General features: G+C 35.3%; 1 protein-coding gene across 3 annotated transcripts in view; it reads right to left on the reverse strand.

Annotated features, from left to right (window-relative positions):
• Positions 1 to 964: 964 nt before the first annotated feature.
• Positions 965 to 18983, reverse strand: part of sbm (L-type amino acid transporter sobremesa) — a 68855-nt gene continuing 50836 nt past the window's right edge. For all 3 annotated transcript variants that reach the window (XM_089251233.1, XM_089251234.1, XM_089251235.1), the window contains 8 exons: positions 13209 to 13308; positions 6306 to 6350; positions 3429 to 3552; positions 3181 to 3284; positions 2982 to 3078; positions 2756 to 2905; positions 2488 to 2656; positions 965 to 1632 (listed from right to left, as the gene is read on the reverse strand). In XM_089251233.1, coding sequence (XP_089107359.1) covers positions 1568 to 1632; positions 2488 to 2656; positions 2756 to 2905; positions 2982 to 3078; positions 3181 to 3284; positions 3429 to 3552; positions 6306 to 6350; positions 13209 to 13308 — 854 coding nt within the window. In that variant the 3' untranslated portion in view covers positions 965 to 1567. The remainder of the gene's footprint in view (positions 1633 to 2487; positions 2657 to 2755; positions 2906 to 2981; positions 3079 to 3180; positions 3285 to 3428; positions 3553 to 6305; positions 6351 to 13208; positions 13309 to 18983) is intronic.

Consider the following 18983-nt stretch of genomic DNA (forward strand, 5'->3'; position numbering starts at 1 on the left):
TTCTGCGAGCTGTTTGTTACCTTAAAAAAGAATATATAGTAGCATATCGCTTGTCGGAAGTTGCTTATTTCTGTAGGTAACAGATGACGCTACTGCAATAACTGAACATTCAACAGCACTCCGCTTGACAGGGATTTTGAATGAAACTGAAACTGTTTTTTTTTTTTGTGCTTCTGAGAGGTGACAGTAACAACCTGGAACCGAAGTAGAAAAATCTTGGTGGTGGTAGCGGCAGTGGCAAATACACTACTTGAGTGCAGTGCCATCTTATCGTAGTACCCACCCGGAAACGGTCCGTGGGTCTCTAGTGCGGGTGTGGGGGGGGGGGTATCATGATAATTAAACACTCTGCTTAAGATTTTCGAAAGTAAGCATATAAATTAGTGAGTAGGCATTTCTAGTCAGATGGAGGGGACATAATGCTCTTAAGACGGCCCTGTTTGAGTGAGGCCTTCTTGGGACGATTGTCTGAAATAAACGCTTGAATCGGAAGAAACATATGCACCCGGGTTCCCATCACGTATGCGATTTCGAATCTTTCGGAAGGATGGATGCAACAGGAAATTTACACAGTCCCAACATCCTAATTAAAAGTTTGCCATTTGTAGGCCTAGAATATAACTTTTATATTACATATTTTTGTGTTGTTTTTACGTACTCCATTGGTATATGTTCCTCCATTAATAACTCAAAGATTAGTAAGCGGTTATTAATGGTTAAAAAATCCATTTCGTCAAAAATGAAAATTAAAGCATACAAGCGTCGCGGGAAATTTTTTAAAATACAGAACGATCTCATGTGTATAGCAAGATCTGACAACCCTACAATTATTGCACCATGCAACTTCTATATGGTGTTATCACACTACTGGCGATATAGAAAATAGCCAAGCTTCCGACACCGACTTTATTGGCAAGAAAAATGCTTCACGTGTTACCAATTGTCTAATTCTCTCTCTTCCCCCCCCCCCCCCCCCCCCAGAACAACGCCCAATAAAACAGAATTTTTCTCATGTATCAAACCCATTTGCCACATTATTGCATCACATACAATCACGGGTATATTCTCGCAAAAAAACCCAACAACAAACGATCATTGCTCGTTTAACCGTATAAAACATTAAATTACTTCCGAAAATTTAGATTCTTAAAAACCAGTAATAGATCTTCCGGGAGTGAATCCAAATCGAGTTTAAAATAACCAATGTGTTTATTCTTTAAATTTCTCATTTGAGACTCAAACCATTTTTTTTAAACGATGAAATGAATTTTTTGTTTCTGTGAATTCTATGACAGCATTCGATGTCAGTGGAATTATCATACACTGAAATGAAGTGAATGGACCTCTCTGTTATTTCATGTATATTATAAATTAACATTACGCATGTGATAGTGTGAGCCGTATTTATATATTTAATATGTATAAGATATCACTTATTGTTTGTTGTACTTCGTTTCACGTTGTTTTGGTTGTTATTCAGAAGAAATTCGTGTAATGGGGGGCTCTTCCATTTTTTTTAAAATTCCTTCTTCTTGATCTTCTTCTTCCATCCATTATCCATGCTTGTTCAGTCAGGTACGTAATGCGTTGGCGCTACTTCTAGAAGCAGTTGGCAGAACGTGGTCACATGACCTAATCAAGAGTAGAAATTCAAAAAAAGATAGAGAAAATAATCACAGTTGTGAAATGAAAGTGAATGCACAGAGGGAAATCACAAAGGAAAAAAAAAAAAATGCAGATTTTAACCCTTTCAATACCACATTATGAAAAAATGACATAATTAACATGAAAATTTTTCGGTAGATCATTTTAGTTCTAATTGAAGCTTCAAACCAAAAAAAAAAAATTCAAAATATATTTATTATACAACGATTTAATTCTCCTGGTACTGTACTTCAAAGTTCGTCAGCACTATACGCTTACAATAAAGATAAAAAAAAAACCACCTAATTAAGGGGGTATTTTTTCAATTAACCCTTGTATAATAAAAATATTAAAACTTCCGAAGAGATAGCGTACACATTTTCAAAGTGTTTCTAATCTACAAAACTTTATCGTAGCTAATGAGAGCTTGTAGAAATATTTATTATAGTTCAAGGCGTACGCAGGGAAGTGAGAGATTTGCATGGGAGAACCGTGCCCGTCATCCGAAGACGTTACAAAATTTAAAATATTGTTAAATCTTTTCGTAAAAACTTTTAAATATCGAAAGAAAATACCTTTATGAGTTAAAAATTGCTGTTCATTTAAAATTCTTTCTGAAGTTATTAATTTAAATAAAAAATAAATGCAAAATATGGAAAAGATTACTTGTGAACAGCCCTCCCCCCTAAAAAAAACACGGTATGCCCTCTCCACAGGTAAATCCTGCGTACGCCCCTGATTATTGTCTAGTTAACTATTCACTTAGGATATAAAATAACTTACAGTTCGAGAGAAGACCCCGGTCGAATCTTAATGTCCTGTTACATTACTCGTAAAACTCACCCATTAGCTTGAGCTGCATCCTGTAGTGAACGAAGGGAATGTAAATGACGAGGCCCGACAGGATGAAGAGCGATGCGTAAAGATATTCAATCTGTGGATCCTGCGCGATCGGAGCAATCACCAGGAATATCGAGATGAAGAAGACTATATACGCGATTGCTATCGGAACCTGAAAAATAAGATTGCAAAAAAAAAATCATAATGTATTTAAAACTCTCTACAAAAGTTACATTGAACTCAGTTCAGGTAATAGTAAGGTGTTTCGAACCTTGTAAGGCCGTGGATGGTCTTTCTTGGTATGTCGCATGACTATGAGCGATAGGAATGTCGCTCCATACGAGAGCCAAGCGGTGAAACTGAAAAAATCTATGAGCCCGACGATGTCCCCAGGAATGATCATGCACAGTGCCAGGAATGCCTAAGAAAGAGAGGTATTTATTATCGCTATGTGGCATCACGAAGAGAGAATTTAGAAGAGATTACCCTTTACTCACGTTGAAGATGAGCGCAGGTGAAGGTGTCAGTCTGTGGACGTGTAAATACGACAGAATATCCACCAAATGACCCTCTCGAGCAGCCACGTAACATAACCTATCGCAAGCATTAAAAAAAAAGAAAGAAACCACAATGGTAAGTATTTCACGAGCAAAGATATATCGAACATTTTTTAATGACTAACATTTACTTTCTCACCTTCCGCCTGTGAAGCACGAACCGTTTCCAGCTCCAAATGTGCTCAAAGCAACTGAAATGGGCATCACGAAAGACATCACGCCAAGTACACGAGCTCCCCACGTCTATGTGCCCACACAAAAAAAAAAAACCAAAAAAAAAAAAAACTCATGAAATAATAAAACAAACAAAAGAAATAAAGTTTTTACTAGCTAATTTACATCATTTATAGCATATAGGAATTATGTATATTGAACTTCAGTGCTTACCACGGCGACAGCTTCAGAAGCTAGAAGTTCCGCAGGGGACATGACTGTCATATAAGCCACGTTCACCAGCACGTAGCATAGCGTAACAACCGGTATGCCTATGGCTATAGCCAAGGGGAGATTTCTAAAAGAGACGTTTTTAAAATTGTTACGTTTTTTTTTAGACATTTACATCTCTACGCAAAAGAAAAACATGTAAAAAAATAGAAATGATTTCTATAAATAAAGCGATTACACGATTTTGGACAAAATATTCATCAGGGTTATCAGTCGATGCCCGCTATAAAAATATATATATAATACACAGGGTAGATACTATCGACTACCCAATAATTACACACGCTTGTAAAAAACTAATACAGAAAAGTGTTTTTCGTTTCAGGATCGGACGAATATTAAGGGAGTTATAACGTTTTGAATTCTCGTAACGTGCCAATTTTGTAAAGGTCAGTTACGCGCCAAACACCCAACGAAAGTAAATCTCTTCCGTAGCAGAGGATTACGCCTTTTTTGCAAATGAACCATAGGAGGAGATAGACTTGAAGGTCTGGGGGGGGGGCACGGTCATTATTGCTGGGGGGCACGATGAGGATGATGCCAATTCATCTATACAATTCTATATTTCTATTTATACATTAGATCAGTCGACTACACCTTTGACGCTGGGGGAGAGCAATGCCCCCCCCCCCTCGTATCTCCGCCCAAGAAATGAACTAAAATATTATTTCCCTTCAGAAGCCAAGTCTGATCATCTTCTTCCATGATTGGCGCTTTTTCTCTTCATGTGAAATGAAGTATAACCTTATTATTACGTGTCATCTTCGTTACTATATCGGAAAATGCATCAGTAGATCTGTAAAGTGTTAGTCAAATGAGAGAGATCTTTTGAGGGAAGGTGCATACAGTGCATAATGTGTTCACTGTGCTATCGTTTTTTTTTCACCCAATCTTTCGAATTAGTCTACATGTTGATCAATAAAACCGGAAAATATATTTTTGAGCAACTTTAAAATTTAATCAAAACTGTTTTGCGTAGAAAGCTTCAATGAAGGATGTTAAAATGGTAGCGTGAAGAAACTTGACCGGTGTGGAAACAGTAAAATAAAAATAACGATTCAATCAGAAACTTTTAAGCAAATTAAATATTTTATGAATTGACATTCAAAATAATTAATGATCTCGGATTTTTTCTGTTGATCGAATTACATTTTCATACCGAATTCTACACGTTCTAATGAAGATTTTTATCGTGCTGAAATGTTGGTTTTTATGTCTGTTTTCCTTTTCTACATAGCCGTAATTGGTTGAAAAATGGTTTTTTTTTTAAATTCTTAAAACGGGACCTCTTCTTTTTTTCTTTTAAGCTAAAATCCTGAAATTTTTTTGTTCAGCCATTGTGAGGTATTACAATAAAACTATCTAATGTATATATGGTATTGGTTCGTTCCGTTCTTTGGAAAAGGGATAACAATACCCAAATGATAACATTATTCATGATTTTAATAAGCGCAGTCTACTGTACTCTGTTTCTTAATTTTTTTTTTCCCGAAAAAAAGCATGGACTCTCCCCTTTGCTTCCAATTTTGAAAATAAAAGCCATCTCTTTACTGTTCATTCTTCTAAATGAAACAAATACAGTTTAAAATATTTGTGGCATCCAATTCATGTTATAAGTGTGTGTATAAAACAATATTCAAAACCATATTTGAATATTGTTTTATACACACACTTATAACATAAATTGGATGCCACAAAAATTTTAAATTGTATTTGTTAAACTTATCCTGACAATTTTTGCAACTGCGATCGATTTCATTCAACAAGCTTATTGTGCTAATCCAGTCAATTGTGTTCCAGAAATATGTACAATCAAAAGCCGTGATGCAACATGCAAATCTTTGAAAAATTCTAAATTGGAATTGGCACAAAAAAAAAAAAATATCATCTCAAAATTGTAAGTGAACAGAAGTTGTGCAACTCGACTAAAGCAAAAACATTTTTATTTTTATGTATAAAAACCGCGTAAAAATGAAAAGTGCACACACACAAGGGAAAAAAAATTGGTTTGCTTTCTCGATTTCCCTTATGGCTATTAGAATTATTATGAGCTTTAAAACGCCAGGTTATAGTTTAGTTTACGTTCGGTAAACTTGGCAGGGTTATGTCAGTTTATGTAAGTTAATGATATGCCATGTTTATGTAAGTCACGAAATAATTTTTGAAGCGTTATAACTCCTTAAATATTGGTCAAAATCAAAAAACTGTGAAAACACTTTTCTATATTAGTTTTTCACAACGTATGTAATTATTAGGAGGGCAATAGTATCCACCCTGTATAATAAAGCATTTTAGATGTTATTCTTAATTCATTGATAAATTCATACGCGTGGAAGTGATACTGTAAAGCAGTATTTCTCAACCTTTTTGAGATGTCAGTGTTAGGTGAATGCACTGCGGAATCCCCCTCCCCCGTAACGTCAGGAAGTCAATTTCGGCATCCTCCTTCCATAAAATACCAAATGTGTATTGTTTTTTTACAATTTTAATATCATAAAAAAATTGAATAAGTTGCAATTTCACAGCACAAAATGTGTCATTCATGCAATGGTAGTAAATGAAAAAATGATCCCGCGGACCCCTTACAAAGTACTTACGGATCCCCGGTGGTTCACAGTCCACAGGTTCAAAAACACTGATGTATTAACACTGGTGTAATAAAAGCAAAGAGTTCTAGTGCATATTATAAAGTGTAGTAGAACAACAAGAATTGATATTATAAAAATTTGTTTCATTTGAAACTTTACTCCAAGCATTGTCATTGTAATATAAATGGCATTCAGTTAATTATTCATCAAAGAACTTCATCTATAAACTCACTTGAAAGGATTTTTAAGCTCTTCTGTTACGTAATTCAAATTGTTCCTAGGGGAAGACAACAAAAAAGAAGAAGATTTGAAAAATTACTCATGTTCTCGAAAAAAATTGCTTTCCCTTTTTGTTTTCTTAGTTTTTTCTGTTATTTTTCATTAGTTTATTTTAATTAAAAAAAATAAACTTTATAATTTCCTTTGTTTAAGCAAGTGGTTGAAATAAATAACAAGTTTGAATTTCATTTCTTTTTTTCTGAATGAATATATTTATGAGTTTATATTGCAAAAATGGTAAAAAAACTAAAAAAATAAATCATGTTTTCAAAAGAAAAGAGATAAAGGGAAAGACAACAGAAGACAACAAAAATAAAGAACTGGTTAAAAGTGAAACAAAGAAAAAGGGAAGGAAGAAAAAAAAAAGGTAAATAAAAATAAAATGAGTAAGAAAAATACTCGAAAATGGAGAGCAAAAAAAAAAAGGAAATTACAATAAATAAATAAAATTACTGGAAATAAAAACGGGTGATAAATGAGAAAAATAAGGTTACAAACGAAAAAGGACGAGAAAAGAAGCGGAAGAATAAAAAATGAGGATGATAAAAAAATGGAAGAAGGAATAAGCGTAAAACGAAATCTGGGAACAATAGATGAGGTAGGCAAAATTATGAAAAATGATACGTGAAGAAAGGAAAAAATATCTAAATATGAGTGTGTAAAAAAAATTAACCAACTTAAAGGAGAAGAAAAGATCTCAATACGGAAAATGAAAGATTTGAAAAACAGTAGACAGAATGAAAAAAAAGAATAAGAGAAAACTCCAGTCATTTGAGAGGAGAGGAAGAAAGAAATAGAGAAAGGTGAAGAAAACGAAAGTAAAAGGAGCATAAGAAGAAACTGCAGGTAAAAAAAGAGAATCAGAACTAAAAATAAGAGAAATTAAAAAAAAGATTAAAATAGGAAGATGAAAGAAAAAGGAATCGTGATAAAAAAATAAAGAAAGAAAAGAATAGGAAAAATAGATGAAGGATAAAGAAATAGTGTAGAAGCAGAAAAGAATGGAAAGACTATAAGAAAAGAGTGAGAAACAATAGCAGGCCAACAGAGATAAGTTGAGAAAGATGTGGTAAATCAGAAAAAGTTAAATATGAAATAAATAATAGAAAGACAGAAGAGAAAAGAAAGAAAGAAAAAGTTGGTAGAAAGGAAAAGAAGAGGACATAATGCAAAGAATGAAAAAGAGAGACAGATGAAAAAGGTGGGAGAAATGAAAAAGAAAGAGGAAGACAGAAAATAAAAGAGAAAGAAGAGAAAAGAAAAAGTGAAAGAAAAGAAAGAGGAAGACTGAAGAGAAAAGAAAAAGACACAAAATAAAAGAAAAAGAAAGAAGTGAAAAAAGAGGTAGAAAGAAGTGGAAGGAAAGAGAAAGACAAAAGAAAAGAAACCGAAGCACAAGAGAAAGAAAGAATGCAAAAAATGAAATAGAGAGAAAGATTGAAGAGAAAAGAGAAAGAAGAGAATTTTGGATTTTGGTTTTATTGGCGCAAGGACCAATAAGGTCAAAATGCGCCTGAAAGAAGAGAAAGACAAGAGAGAAATAATAAAACTGATCGACAGAAAAGCAAGGAAAGAGAAAGAAAAGAAAGAAGAGGAAATAATGAAGGACAGAAGGGAAAGTAATAGAAGGGAATGAAGGAGAAAGACAGAAGAGAAAACGGGAAGACAGAAGAGAAAGAAAACATAAAAGGATAAATAATATATTTATGTGGATGGCAGAAAGAAGGCAAAGATACAGAATGTTGAAGACAAATAATTTTCATCTGCAGAAGTAACCACTGAATAATCCTTAAAATTTTAAAAAATGATAGTTTGTTTTTCAAAAATGTCCCTGGTTAAAATTTACTGTAAAAGTTATTTGTACCAATCCATGTTAAAACATCCAGATTCTTTTATTGCCAAACATTTATACACGAAAACATACAAATATCCAGCATATAAAGATTCCACTGATGTTTTAAAAGATAAAAACGATTTTTCAAAAGCGAAAGTCCCATTCTTTGCGTAGATAATATCTATACAACAGAACAATATTTCACAAGCTTTTACTGAGTACTTATAAGTTACTTGTGAAATATTTTTTATCAAGTGATATTACGCATGCAAAAGAGTGAAAATTTCATATACTTATAAAACTGTTAACATTTAACATTTTATTAATAACTTTAAAAATGACAAAAGAGAAAATTTTTGATTGAAGAACATAAACTTCAATCAGTTTCTGCATCCATGGAACGAAAAATCAAATTTTCTGTTTCTCGAAGCCCCCCCCCCCCCCCTTCCAATCTTTTTTAAAAAAAATTCTAGAGACATAAAATTAAAATAAATTAAATTATAAACTATAGTGAAGTATTGCTTCCGATAAGCTCGATTGAGATGGATGAGAAAAATGGACTTTCGTACGAAAGCTCTTTAAATTACAACCTTTTCTTATTTTATAGGAAATTTTTTTTTACATTCATTTCACTGAAAGCATCATTTTCATCCTTTTTATTCTGTTCTATAACAAAAAAAGGAACATTCATATTCTGTCTATAACTACTCATCCGATTGAAAAATTCTTCCAAAAATTTGCATTATTTTTAGCGAAAATTGAGAGTTTCAAGAGGCAATAAATTTTCCTTTTCACTGGGTTGTAAAAGTCTGAAATCATTCAAATTGTTTTTTTAAGGATACAGCCACAAACTATCAATTTTCTCTGCTATTAACTACGTACAGCAGGGGTCTGCAACATAGAAGGTTTTTTGCAGTGGGCCGCGGACGAAAAACCTTACATAATTAAAGAATTTATAAAAATTATGAGAAAACAAAACCTCAATAAAAAAATGTATTCTAAAATTGGTGAAAGACGTTATTTCAAATTTACTTTTGGAAACACGCTATAGAGCATATGACAGAGAACTATTGGCTGCATATTCTTCCATCAAATATTTTCGACACATGCTCGAAGCACGTCAGTTCACTCTATTTACAGATAAAAAACCTTTGCTCTATGCTTTTCGGCAGAAGGATGACAAATGCTCGCTTCGCTAAACCAGGCAATCAAACATTTTAGAAAAGAATGTGAAAAAAAATTTCAGAATTGAATTAATAAGAAATAATTTCAGAATTGAATTAATAAGAAATAATTTCAGAATTGAATTAATAAGAAATAATTTCAGAATTAATAAGAAATAATTTCAGAATTAATAAGAAATAATTTCAGAATTAATAAGAAATAATTTCAGAATTAATAAGAAATAATTTCAGAATTAATAAGAAATAATTTCAGAATTAATAAGAAATAATTTCTCTCAGGGGATTAATAGACAAAAAATATTCTTTAATTAATAATAATTCACAATTAATGAAAAATATTACCAGAATTATTGGAAAAATAATCTCGGAATTAATGAAGAATAAATAGAGATTCATATTTAATGAAGAAAATTCAGGGGAGCGGTAGCCCAGGTCGATAAGATACTCTCCTGAAGTACCAAAGGATGTTTAGAGGTGTCGCGAGTTCGATTCCCCCGGTTCATCCTTGTCAGAAAATTTTCCTGACACAGGGGTACAACGGAAACGGCGACATGACCGCAGGAAAAATTGCTACAGCAGGGAGTCCCCCATCGAGGGGTTAGCGCACCAACCTCTCGACGAGTATAAAGAAACAAGCCTGCCGTTCGGAATCGGAAATAAATTGTAGGTCCCGGTCTAATTAGCCCTCGTGTGCAGAAAATGACCGTGGTGCGACAAAAATGATCAAAAAAATTCAGAATTGATAAAAAAAACTCATATTCAATGAAAAAATAATAATTTCAGAACTAATGAAGATTCATTTTCGATGAAAAAAAATAGTCTGAGAATGAATAAAATTTTCGAATAATATATGCCTCCCTCCCGTTTGACTCGGAGCTAAGAACCCAGTTGGGTCCACAACCCGTTAAGACGCCACTGTTCTAATGCAAATTGTTGGCCCTCGGGTTTCAACGAAACTTTTTTTTCTGCAATGTCTTAACTGCTGAAGACCCCTGACGTACAGTATAAAATTCTTTTTCAATAATTTTTTGAAAATAAAAATCGATCCAATTATAAGATCAAAATGGATCACGTGGAATATATAAAAACATATGTATAGAATATACATTTTTTATTCTTACTTCATTTACCTCTTCGCACCGAAAGCGAAAAAAAATATTTCAGCAAAAAGGTTAACTCGAAATTAATAAAAAGTAATTTGATGAAAAAAAATATATCCACTGGTATACATGGAAGGGCTGTTTCAAAAGTAGGCACAGTAAGAAAAGTTGCAACAAACTAGGGAAAATAGCAACATCTAGAAAACTAGATGACGCAGCAAGATTGAAATATTTATTAGACACGCGAGATTCATTTACACACGCATACAAGGCTGCATATACAGAGTGTCAAATATAAGTACAACATGGTATCAAATTTCTAAAATGTAAATGAATATATACAGGGTGCTCCCAAGAATGAAGTGTTTCAAAAGGTTTAGACGCAAACGTCATTTTACGCAAATTAATGGTTGCGTGTGATTGGACGGTCAAGATTACGTGTAAGACGTGTAATATAAAAGCAGAATTACTGATTTCATCATTAAAAATGTCGAAGTCATCGAAAAAACAAAACAGAGGTTTGTAAATTGTGGAAGCTGAAAATGAAAGGCGTGAGGGGGGGGGGTGTTGAAGAAATTTCGAATGCTTAACAATGGTCCAAATGAAGCATTTACCCTGTGCTAGCCATTAATATAGATTATAAGCCAAAATCACGATGTGGAAGGCCACCTGCAACAACTATGACCACAGTGAAATGAATTGTAAGAATGACATTTGGTCAGATATTGTCTCTGCGTCAGATAAAAAATGGCGTTGATCACAAAACTGCATCAATTCGTCCTCAGACCAAAGCTGTCGACCCACAGTCGTACGCAGGGAGGGTAGGGGGAGCACGGGGGGGGGGCCCCATGCCCCCTTCAAGACGATAAAAAATTTAAAATATTTTTAAATATCTTTGTAAAATAATGTAAATCCTGAACCTTTGTATGAAAAATTAATCAATTTTCATTCATTTAAAATGCTTATTAAAGTTAGTAATTGAAAATTCTCAATAAGAAATGCCTGCTCTCCTCCTCCAAATCCGGTGTTGCCACCTGCAAATGTCAATCTCGCGTACCCCCGTGTGTCGATAGCATTGTTTTGAGAAAAATGGTTCGCCCACCCTATCAAAAATCAACCTTTAAAAACGAAAGATTAAACTTGGCTTGTAAGTCCATACGTTTATAAGGGACAAATGGTAAGGAAAGTCTGAAATAGAGCATTTTACTTCGGCGAACAATTTTGTCTTTCGAACGAGTCTGAAAATGATCAGGAAACTCGTGAACATAATCTGCTCACATTTGGGGATATAATTATTGGAAGGATAAATGGGCATTTCAACAAGATAGTGCCCCAATGCACCTTTCCACTTCTACAAAGCGGTTTCCTACCTCAACTCGCCTTGTTTGGACTAGTGAGTCCTAAGCCCGGACCTGAATCCAATAGAGAGTGTGTGAAGCTATTTGGCTATCTTACCCCAATCAGTGACTAACAATGAGAAGGATTACCGAACTATCATGGAACTGAAAGCAGCCATGAAGGCATCATAGCGTTTTCTGCGTCCAAAAACCATACAAAATCCGGTATTATCCATGAAAAAGAATACATTTGAAGTGATCTTATGCTAAAAGGTAACTCTATAAATATGCAAAATGTTTTTGTGTGTGATTTAAAAAAACCTGGAAAATGGTTTTTTTATTTTATTTGTGCCTAAACTTTTGAAACACTTCATACTTTGGAACACCTTTTACAATTTTGATGCTATGAATACTGTATACATAGTATTGAACACTTGTATTCAATGCTATGTGTACAGGCAGGACTCTATTGACCACCCAATAATTACACACACGATTCCTTGTGAAAAAATAATACAAAAAGTGTTTTTAGTTTTAGGATCGGACGAATATTTTGGGAATCACAACGTTTTGAATTTTGGTGACGTGTTAGTTTCGTAACAGTTAGATACGCACCAAACGCCCAATCGAAAGTAAATTTGTCCATCCTATAGCGAACTGCAGCTAATTGAAAATGAACTGAAATATTCAGTACCGTGTTAGAAGTCAAGTTCAGTTTTTTTTCTTTCACGCGATTGGAGCTTTTTCCTCTTTGTGTAGAGCCATAACCTTGTCGTTATGTACCTTCGCGCACTGTATTTGCAAATGTAAGTTCTTAATCAAATGAGATTTATTTGATTTTTTTTCCCCAAAATCAAACACTCTTTTGTCAAATTTGGTAATTTTCTTTTCTTCACTGTTAGGTCAAATCTTTTGAGGGAAAGTGCAAGGGAAAAAAAACAGGTTTGTACACAACTTTAGCTTTCTCGATTTCTCTCAGTATTAATAGAATTTTATCAGCTTCAAAAACGCCAAGTTATACTTTCGGTGCACGTTCAGTGAATTTGGCACGATTCGAAAGTGACGCAATCAATTTTTAAAGCGTTATAACTTTGGAATTTTTTGTCGTACCAAAAAACTGTGAAGACACATTTCCATATTAGTTTTTCACAAGGAATCACGTGAGCAATATTGGGCGATTGATAGTATCCACCCTGTAAACAGCCTTGTGTGTGTATATGTGAATAAATCTCAAGAGATTTTTTTGCTGCGTCATCTATTTTTCTGTTTGCTGCAAATTCTGTCTTATGAAACTGACAGTGAGATGAAAAAAATACATATACAGAGTATATCACACATATAATTATAGATAAAATAAATGTGTAAGTAGCATCAGTCTTGTACTGACATTGTGTCACTAACCATCCGTCGTAGGCCCACAGACCGCTATAGAAAGACACGGCGATGTCCGAAAACTTCCAATGAGATCCTTCGAATCCACTGGACAGATGTTCAGTTCGGCCTGAATATAGAGGGGGGAAAAAGCAGAGGGGATATTACTCATCAATGTTTTCTAAATTTTAAATCACACAATCCTCAACCCATGGCGACCTGCCAAATGTGGCCCTCGGAGTCACCTGATGTGGCCGCTACCTCAAACCTAATTTTGTAAAAATGTATTAAGCGGTACATTCATAGATGGCTTGATTGACCCTTGGCACAGTTCCAGATCACTCAAGTCGCCCGCGACTCGTTTTGAAACCAATGAAGAGGCCAGCAATGTGCTAAAGGTTCAGAACCTTTGTTTTAAGGCTCGCATAAATTTAGGATTTAATTTATCCCTGGTTTATAACGGTAAAAAAAAAAAAATGTCGATTTTTTGTAAATGCTTATTTTTTACAATCGTATGATCAGATATTTCTTCCCTAACATATAATACAGTATTGCTATTACTGTGTAAATTTTTCCTGTGTAAATTACGGCCTGTGTAAATTTCTCCTGAAAATTATTCGAGGAAGGGAACTTTTTCGAATATTTGAAATGATAGAAATTCACCCGTGTAAAGTGGGTTTTCCTGTACTACAGCCATTGGATTTTCACACCAGATTTATTGGATAGGTGACAGGCTATACTGGACAACAACGAAATTGCGTCCGACATGAACGTACACAATTCCGAACGATTTTGACCATCTGAACACGAATATGACCATCATAAAGTTTTATTGGCTCTTGTTTTTGAGATATTACCATGTACAAATACAACGCCACAACAGGCAAAATGCCCAACGAGGTGGCGATGTAAAAGTATGAAAAAAAAGTGCTTCACAAGCGGTATCTGTGGATGACATAATTCTGGATGCTTCTGATCTGCTGAGCACGAATATTGCGCCAAAAATGTCCTATCGGCCTTTCTTTAAGATTTCACTGTGGAAAGTGTTAAAAAGTGCTTTACGAGAGGTGTCTATAGACAACAATGAAATTGCCGATATGAAAATACACAACTCCGAATGGGCTTGAACATGAATATCACCATGAACAAGCTCTATTAGCCTTTTTTATCGGAGATATTACGTAGCCGGTCAGTTTGTCGCACTCAACTTGTTGCGCTCAACTCATTGCGCCTCAATTTGTCGTGGTACAAGTTTATCGCAGAGTCAATTCGTCGCAACGTCGATTCTTCGCTGTGCACGTGTTCCACGCGATCTTATGCGGAGGTTTTTTTTTTTTTTTTTGTCATACTTGAAATAAGATACATGAGATACATGAAAAGTGCACTAAAAATAAGTTTTTCGTCATTTCGAAAAGATCGTCGAAATTAAAATTTCAATTCATATTAATATTTAATTATTTAAAAAAATTTAAATGTTAAAAAATTCATTTTTTCTATGATAAAATTTCAATAATCTTTGGAAAAAATTCGGTGTTTATGATATTCCCCAAATTACAATGGAGCCTTTTTTTAAGTGTAAAAGAGCATTCGGCCTATGGGCTCCAGAGTTTTCACCAACATTTACCACTACAGTATCTCCTGAAAGTATCTGATTTTAATCGTATAAGTCGCCTCTCGCTTTATGCCGGGTATTTCCATTTCTCGCAGCGAGGGGGAGTTGGGGCGCACTAAGATAGTAAAGTGGGAACAAATAAATTTTCAAAATTTAATTTTCACCGGGTAATCCGCACCTCTCGCTTTTCTCAATTTTCGCCTAAAGCGAAAACCTATTTATAAGATCACAGTAAACATGTAAAGCGATTTAAATTTGTCGCGACAAATTGACATCGCGACGAAATGACTCTTCAACAAATTTGTACCGCGATGAACGGACTCTGCGACAAATTTGTAGCACGACGAATTAATGCTGCGACAAACTGACCGCGATGAATTGACCTAGACCCGAGATATTACCATGTTGAGAATGAATGAACTATAGTGCTGTAATTTATGTACATTTGTGTTTCTACGCATTTTTGTTGTGTTTTTATGTGTTTTTCTTGTGTTTCTTTTTTAAGTATATCGATATCGTGTCTGTATATATTTGCGAGGTTTCTATATATTTATGCTTTTTTCATATTTATATTTTTTCCATTGTGTTTCAACTTATTTGTATTGTGCTACTATATATATACGGTGCGTAGTAAATGTGCGATTGCAAAGGTAACCGGAGATAATCCAGCTTTTTTATAGTTAGATTCGTGTTCAGCACACCGAATTACACAGGAATTGCCTGATTCTTTTTCAGGAAGCAGAAAAAGTTTTCAAAATTTGTTGCGTAGTGGTATTGAAACCACAAGAGAAAATGTCCCTTTGTGATTCCCTCTCCTTTAGAAAAGGGAGGAGGAGCAATTGTCCTCCTGGCTCAGTCGTTCCTGGGAAGGTTACATGTACAAAAAACATTATGGAAATGCGTAGAGCTGAATTCAGAAAAATTCGGAATCGGAAAAGATGGCTCAAAATCCATGACCACCAAATCGCCACCAAACTCATTTTGATTTGTTGTCGCAGACAGGAAGACAACAAACAATTTTAGTGACGTGAGTTATACTGAGCTCAACGTCCAGACTTTCGTGTGTACCACGTGATAGTACGGTTCCGTCGGTTTTTATCGATCCAGTATCGATTTCCGCGACAATGCTAAATCGGTAATGATCGATGAAAATGGCAGAAGATGGGTTGTTCTTCAAGGAAAACTTTGATGATACGCAGCGGTAGCGCTAGATGAATGGCCAACTGCCATACCTTCAAGCGCGGATCCAGAGGGAGGGGTGGTAATGGGAACGATCGTTTCTCTCAAGAGCCGAATAATATGGGGAAAATTTGTCTATGCTGTAAAATACGGGATGATTCGATGCACCTACACAAAAAATCGGGGTATACACTGGAATGATAATACAAGCGATACAACCTGCAACTCGAAACGGTTGAAAAACCTTAAATTCAGGTTTTTAACCAGTTCGTGTCGAGTTTGCAGGTTGCATTGCTTGTAGCATCGGCCTAGTGTGGAATGCATCAAATTTGCCTCTCCGGCACTTTATTTATACAATATTGTTGGCCCTGGGGCCTATACAAGAGGATGCGATTGAAAGTAACAAAGATATTGTTTGATATTGAACAAAACACTAGTAATATAGAGGGAGAGTCGACAATAGAACTGGGGAGTTTGTTCCATTCACCAGTGGTATGAGGGAAGAAGCTGTGTTTAAAGCAGTCAGTAGAAGCAAATATAGGTTTTATTTTAAGGGAATGACCGAGTGTTCTGGAGATGTAGGATGGTTTGACAAGGATACTAGAAGTATCAAAGTTGAGATGACCGTGGAAAATCTTATATAACAGGGTTAATCGAGAAATGAGACGAAGAGTGGAGAGTGGAAGGAGGAGGTAAAGTTCGTTTTTAATTTCGGACACGGAAACAAAAGATGACCAGCAGTCGTGGACAAATCGAGTGGATTTAGTTTGGATTGATTCGAGTTTGTCTACATTACTAGAGGTGTAGGGGGCCCCAGATTTCAGCGGCGTAGGAAAGAACGGGAGAGATGTAAGTTTGGTAGAGAGTAGTCTGATATCCCGAGTGGAATGTTTACCTGCAAATTGCTGCAGGTCACTTGAGTGATGTTTAAATAAACCGCGGGCCGCTTAAAGTGATCTAGAAATATGCCGTGGTGTAAGGCTCTGGAACTGCGTCATGTGTCACTCGAGTGATATCTAAATAAGCCGTGGGCCACTTGAGTGATCTGGAAATGTGCCGCGGGTCACTTAAATGATGTGGAACTGCCAGTGCCGCATTAACGCATGGCCCGGGGACCTTAAGTGCAGATAGGGCCCTCATGACAATGAGATCTCGTTACAATATTAGGTTTGAGGTCGCGGGTCACATCAGATGACTCCGGAGGCCCCACTTTGCCCGTGGGGTCATGGGTCGAGCATGCTTGGGGTAAATATGAACGAAAAACAGAAAAAGGGTATAAGAATGATATTTCACTCAATATTCAAGGATGGTTCCCCCCCCCCCACATCTTCGAAAAAGCCAGCTTGACGGAATTTTTGGCAGGACCCCTTGCCCCCACATCTATTTTGTAGTAAAAAATTGAGATTTTCTCTTAGCACAGTCAACCTTACCCCCTTGCAAAGGGTTGAAGATTCAAACATTACTAATCCAATATAAAATACTGTTAATTTTTTGGACATTGGATATTTACTACTACTTAACAGCAGTAGTAAACATTCTTCTTGGGAATTTCTAATGAAATTGGTAAAATCGCGTTTCTAGGTGTGTATATGTTTATCCTGAACGTATTTTGTTGGCTAGACATGAACCTCTTTACGATCACGGGCATAATATTACGTCCACACACCAGGGGAATAAGTTCAAAAACAAGTTCTGAGTGTTTTCTTTCCTCTATTTTCACCATCGCGAAGCTTTATAGTAACCCATCTCTACGGAAGTTGCTCTTTTTTTTCCCTCCTTTCTTTCTATACTCCTGTGAATGATTTTTTTTTTTCACATATATAATGTACTTTTCTACTGTATGGCTATAAGAGCGAAAGAAAACATGTAGAGTGAGGGTGAAAAGAGGACTAAAAAACTCTCTTATATATTTTACTTTTTCATTTAATATTTTTCTCCCCCTTCTTTTTTTTCTAACGTGTGGTTAGGTTGGCACAAGGTAACCAGATTTATCGCCGATTCGTCGTAAGTAGAGATAAATCTAAATTTCCTGTCAAAAGCTTCTGCGTGAAGTGATTAAGAGAGTCTTTGTATGCTAATGTTTGGTGCGATTGTTGATCGGCGCTGCTGGCGTCTAGCCTGAAATATCAGTCAATAAATACAGTGATACCTATACTGGCGAAGATAATTCGTTCCGGAATGACGTTCGTTAGCCAAAACGCGATTTCTCATAGGTTTTTATGGAGATTCGTTTAGTTTGTACCTGTAATGCCCAAAAATTTAAAGATGTGTTTCTAAGTTGTGTGATGAAGTTTTTTTAAAAACACCAAGAAGTCTATAAAAAAGGCAAAACTGAACGAAGGATAAAATGAATACCTTCAAAATTGGATAAATTAGAATTTACAGGAAAATGGGATATTGAAGATCTTTTATTTTGCACTATGTACACAACCAACAGCAGCTTTAGTCATGCTAAAACATGTTGACATGACCCAATCGAGTTCGTAGGTGTTCCCACCCATTTATGAATTGGGCAGCTCAGTTCTGTGTGTGATACATACAGATGAAAAATATACGCTTCCTAGAATGTTCAGTTTGATGCTAAGAATCTTACACTGAAAGAACGTGTGATCTGAAAACAACAAAGTCTAGGCTCTTTTTTAATGCATTTTCTATTAGCTGAATCTTTCATTTTACATGAAAGTTAATCAGGCTCGAGTGACAGATTCCGATGCGTGTGTGATGACTGGCGCTAAAATTTAGCTCACGACTCAGCTTTTTCATGTCAGCGCGTGCATCCATGTCAACGAAAATGTTCGTTAGCCGAATCCGTATTCGTAAGCCGAGGCAGAAAAATCACGAAAAAAAAATCTTCGTAGACCCAAAAATTCGCAAGCCGAAGAGTTCGTTAGTTGAGGCATCGCTTCATAACAACCGCTAGAAAATCCCGATAGCGGGGTGAAAGAGAAGCTTTTGAAAATCACCAAGAATTTAGAAAAAGAGATGGTAGTCCATCTCTCTAACAAGGTTACCAA

Source organism: Pholcus phalangioides, unplaced genomic scaffold (assembly GCF_987345545.1).
Source record: "Pholcus phalangioides strain wild (caught in Gottingen) unplaced genomic scaffold, Ppha-v1.0 ptg000024l_1, whole genome shotgun sequence".
Taxonomy (NCBI): domain Eukaryota; kingdom Metazoa; phylum Arthropoda; class Arachnida; order Araneae; family Pholcidae; genus Pholcus; species Pholcus phalangioides.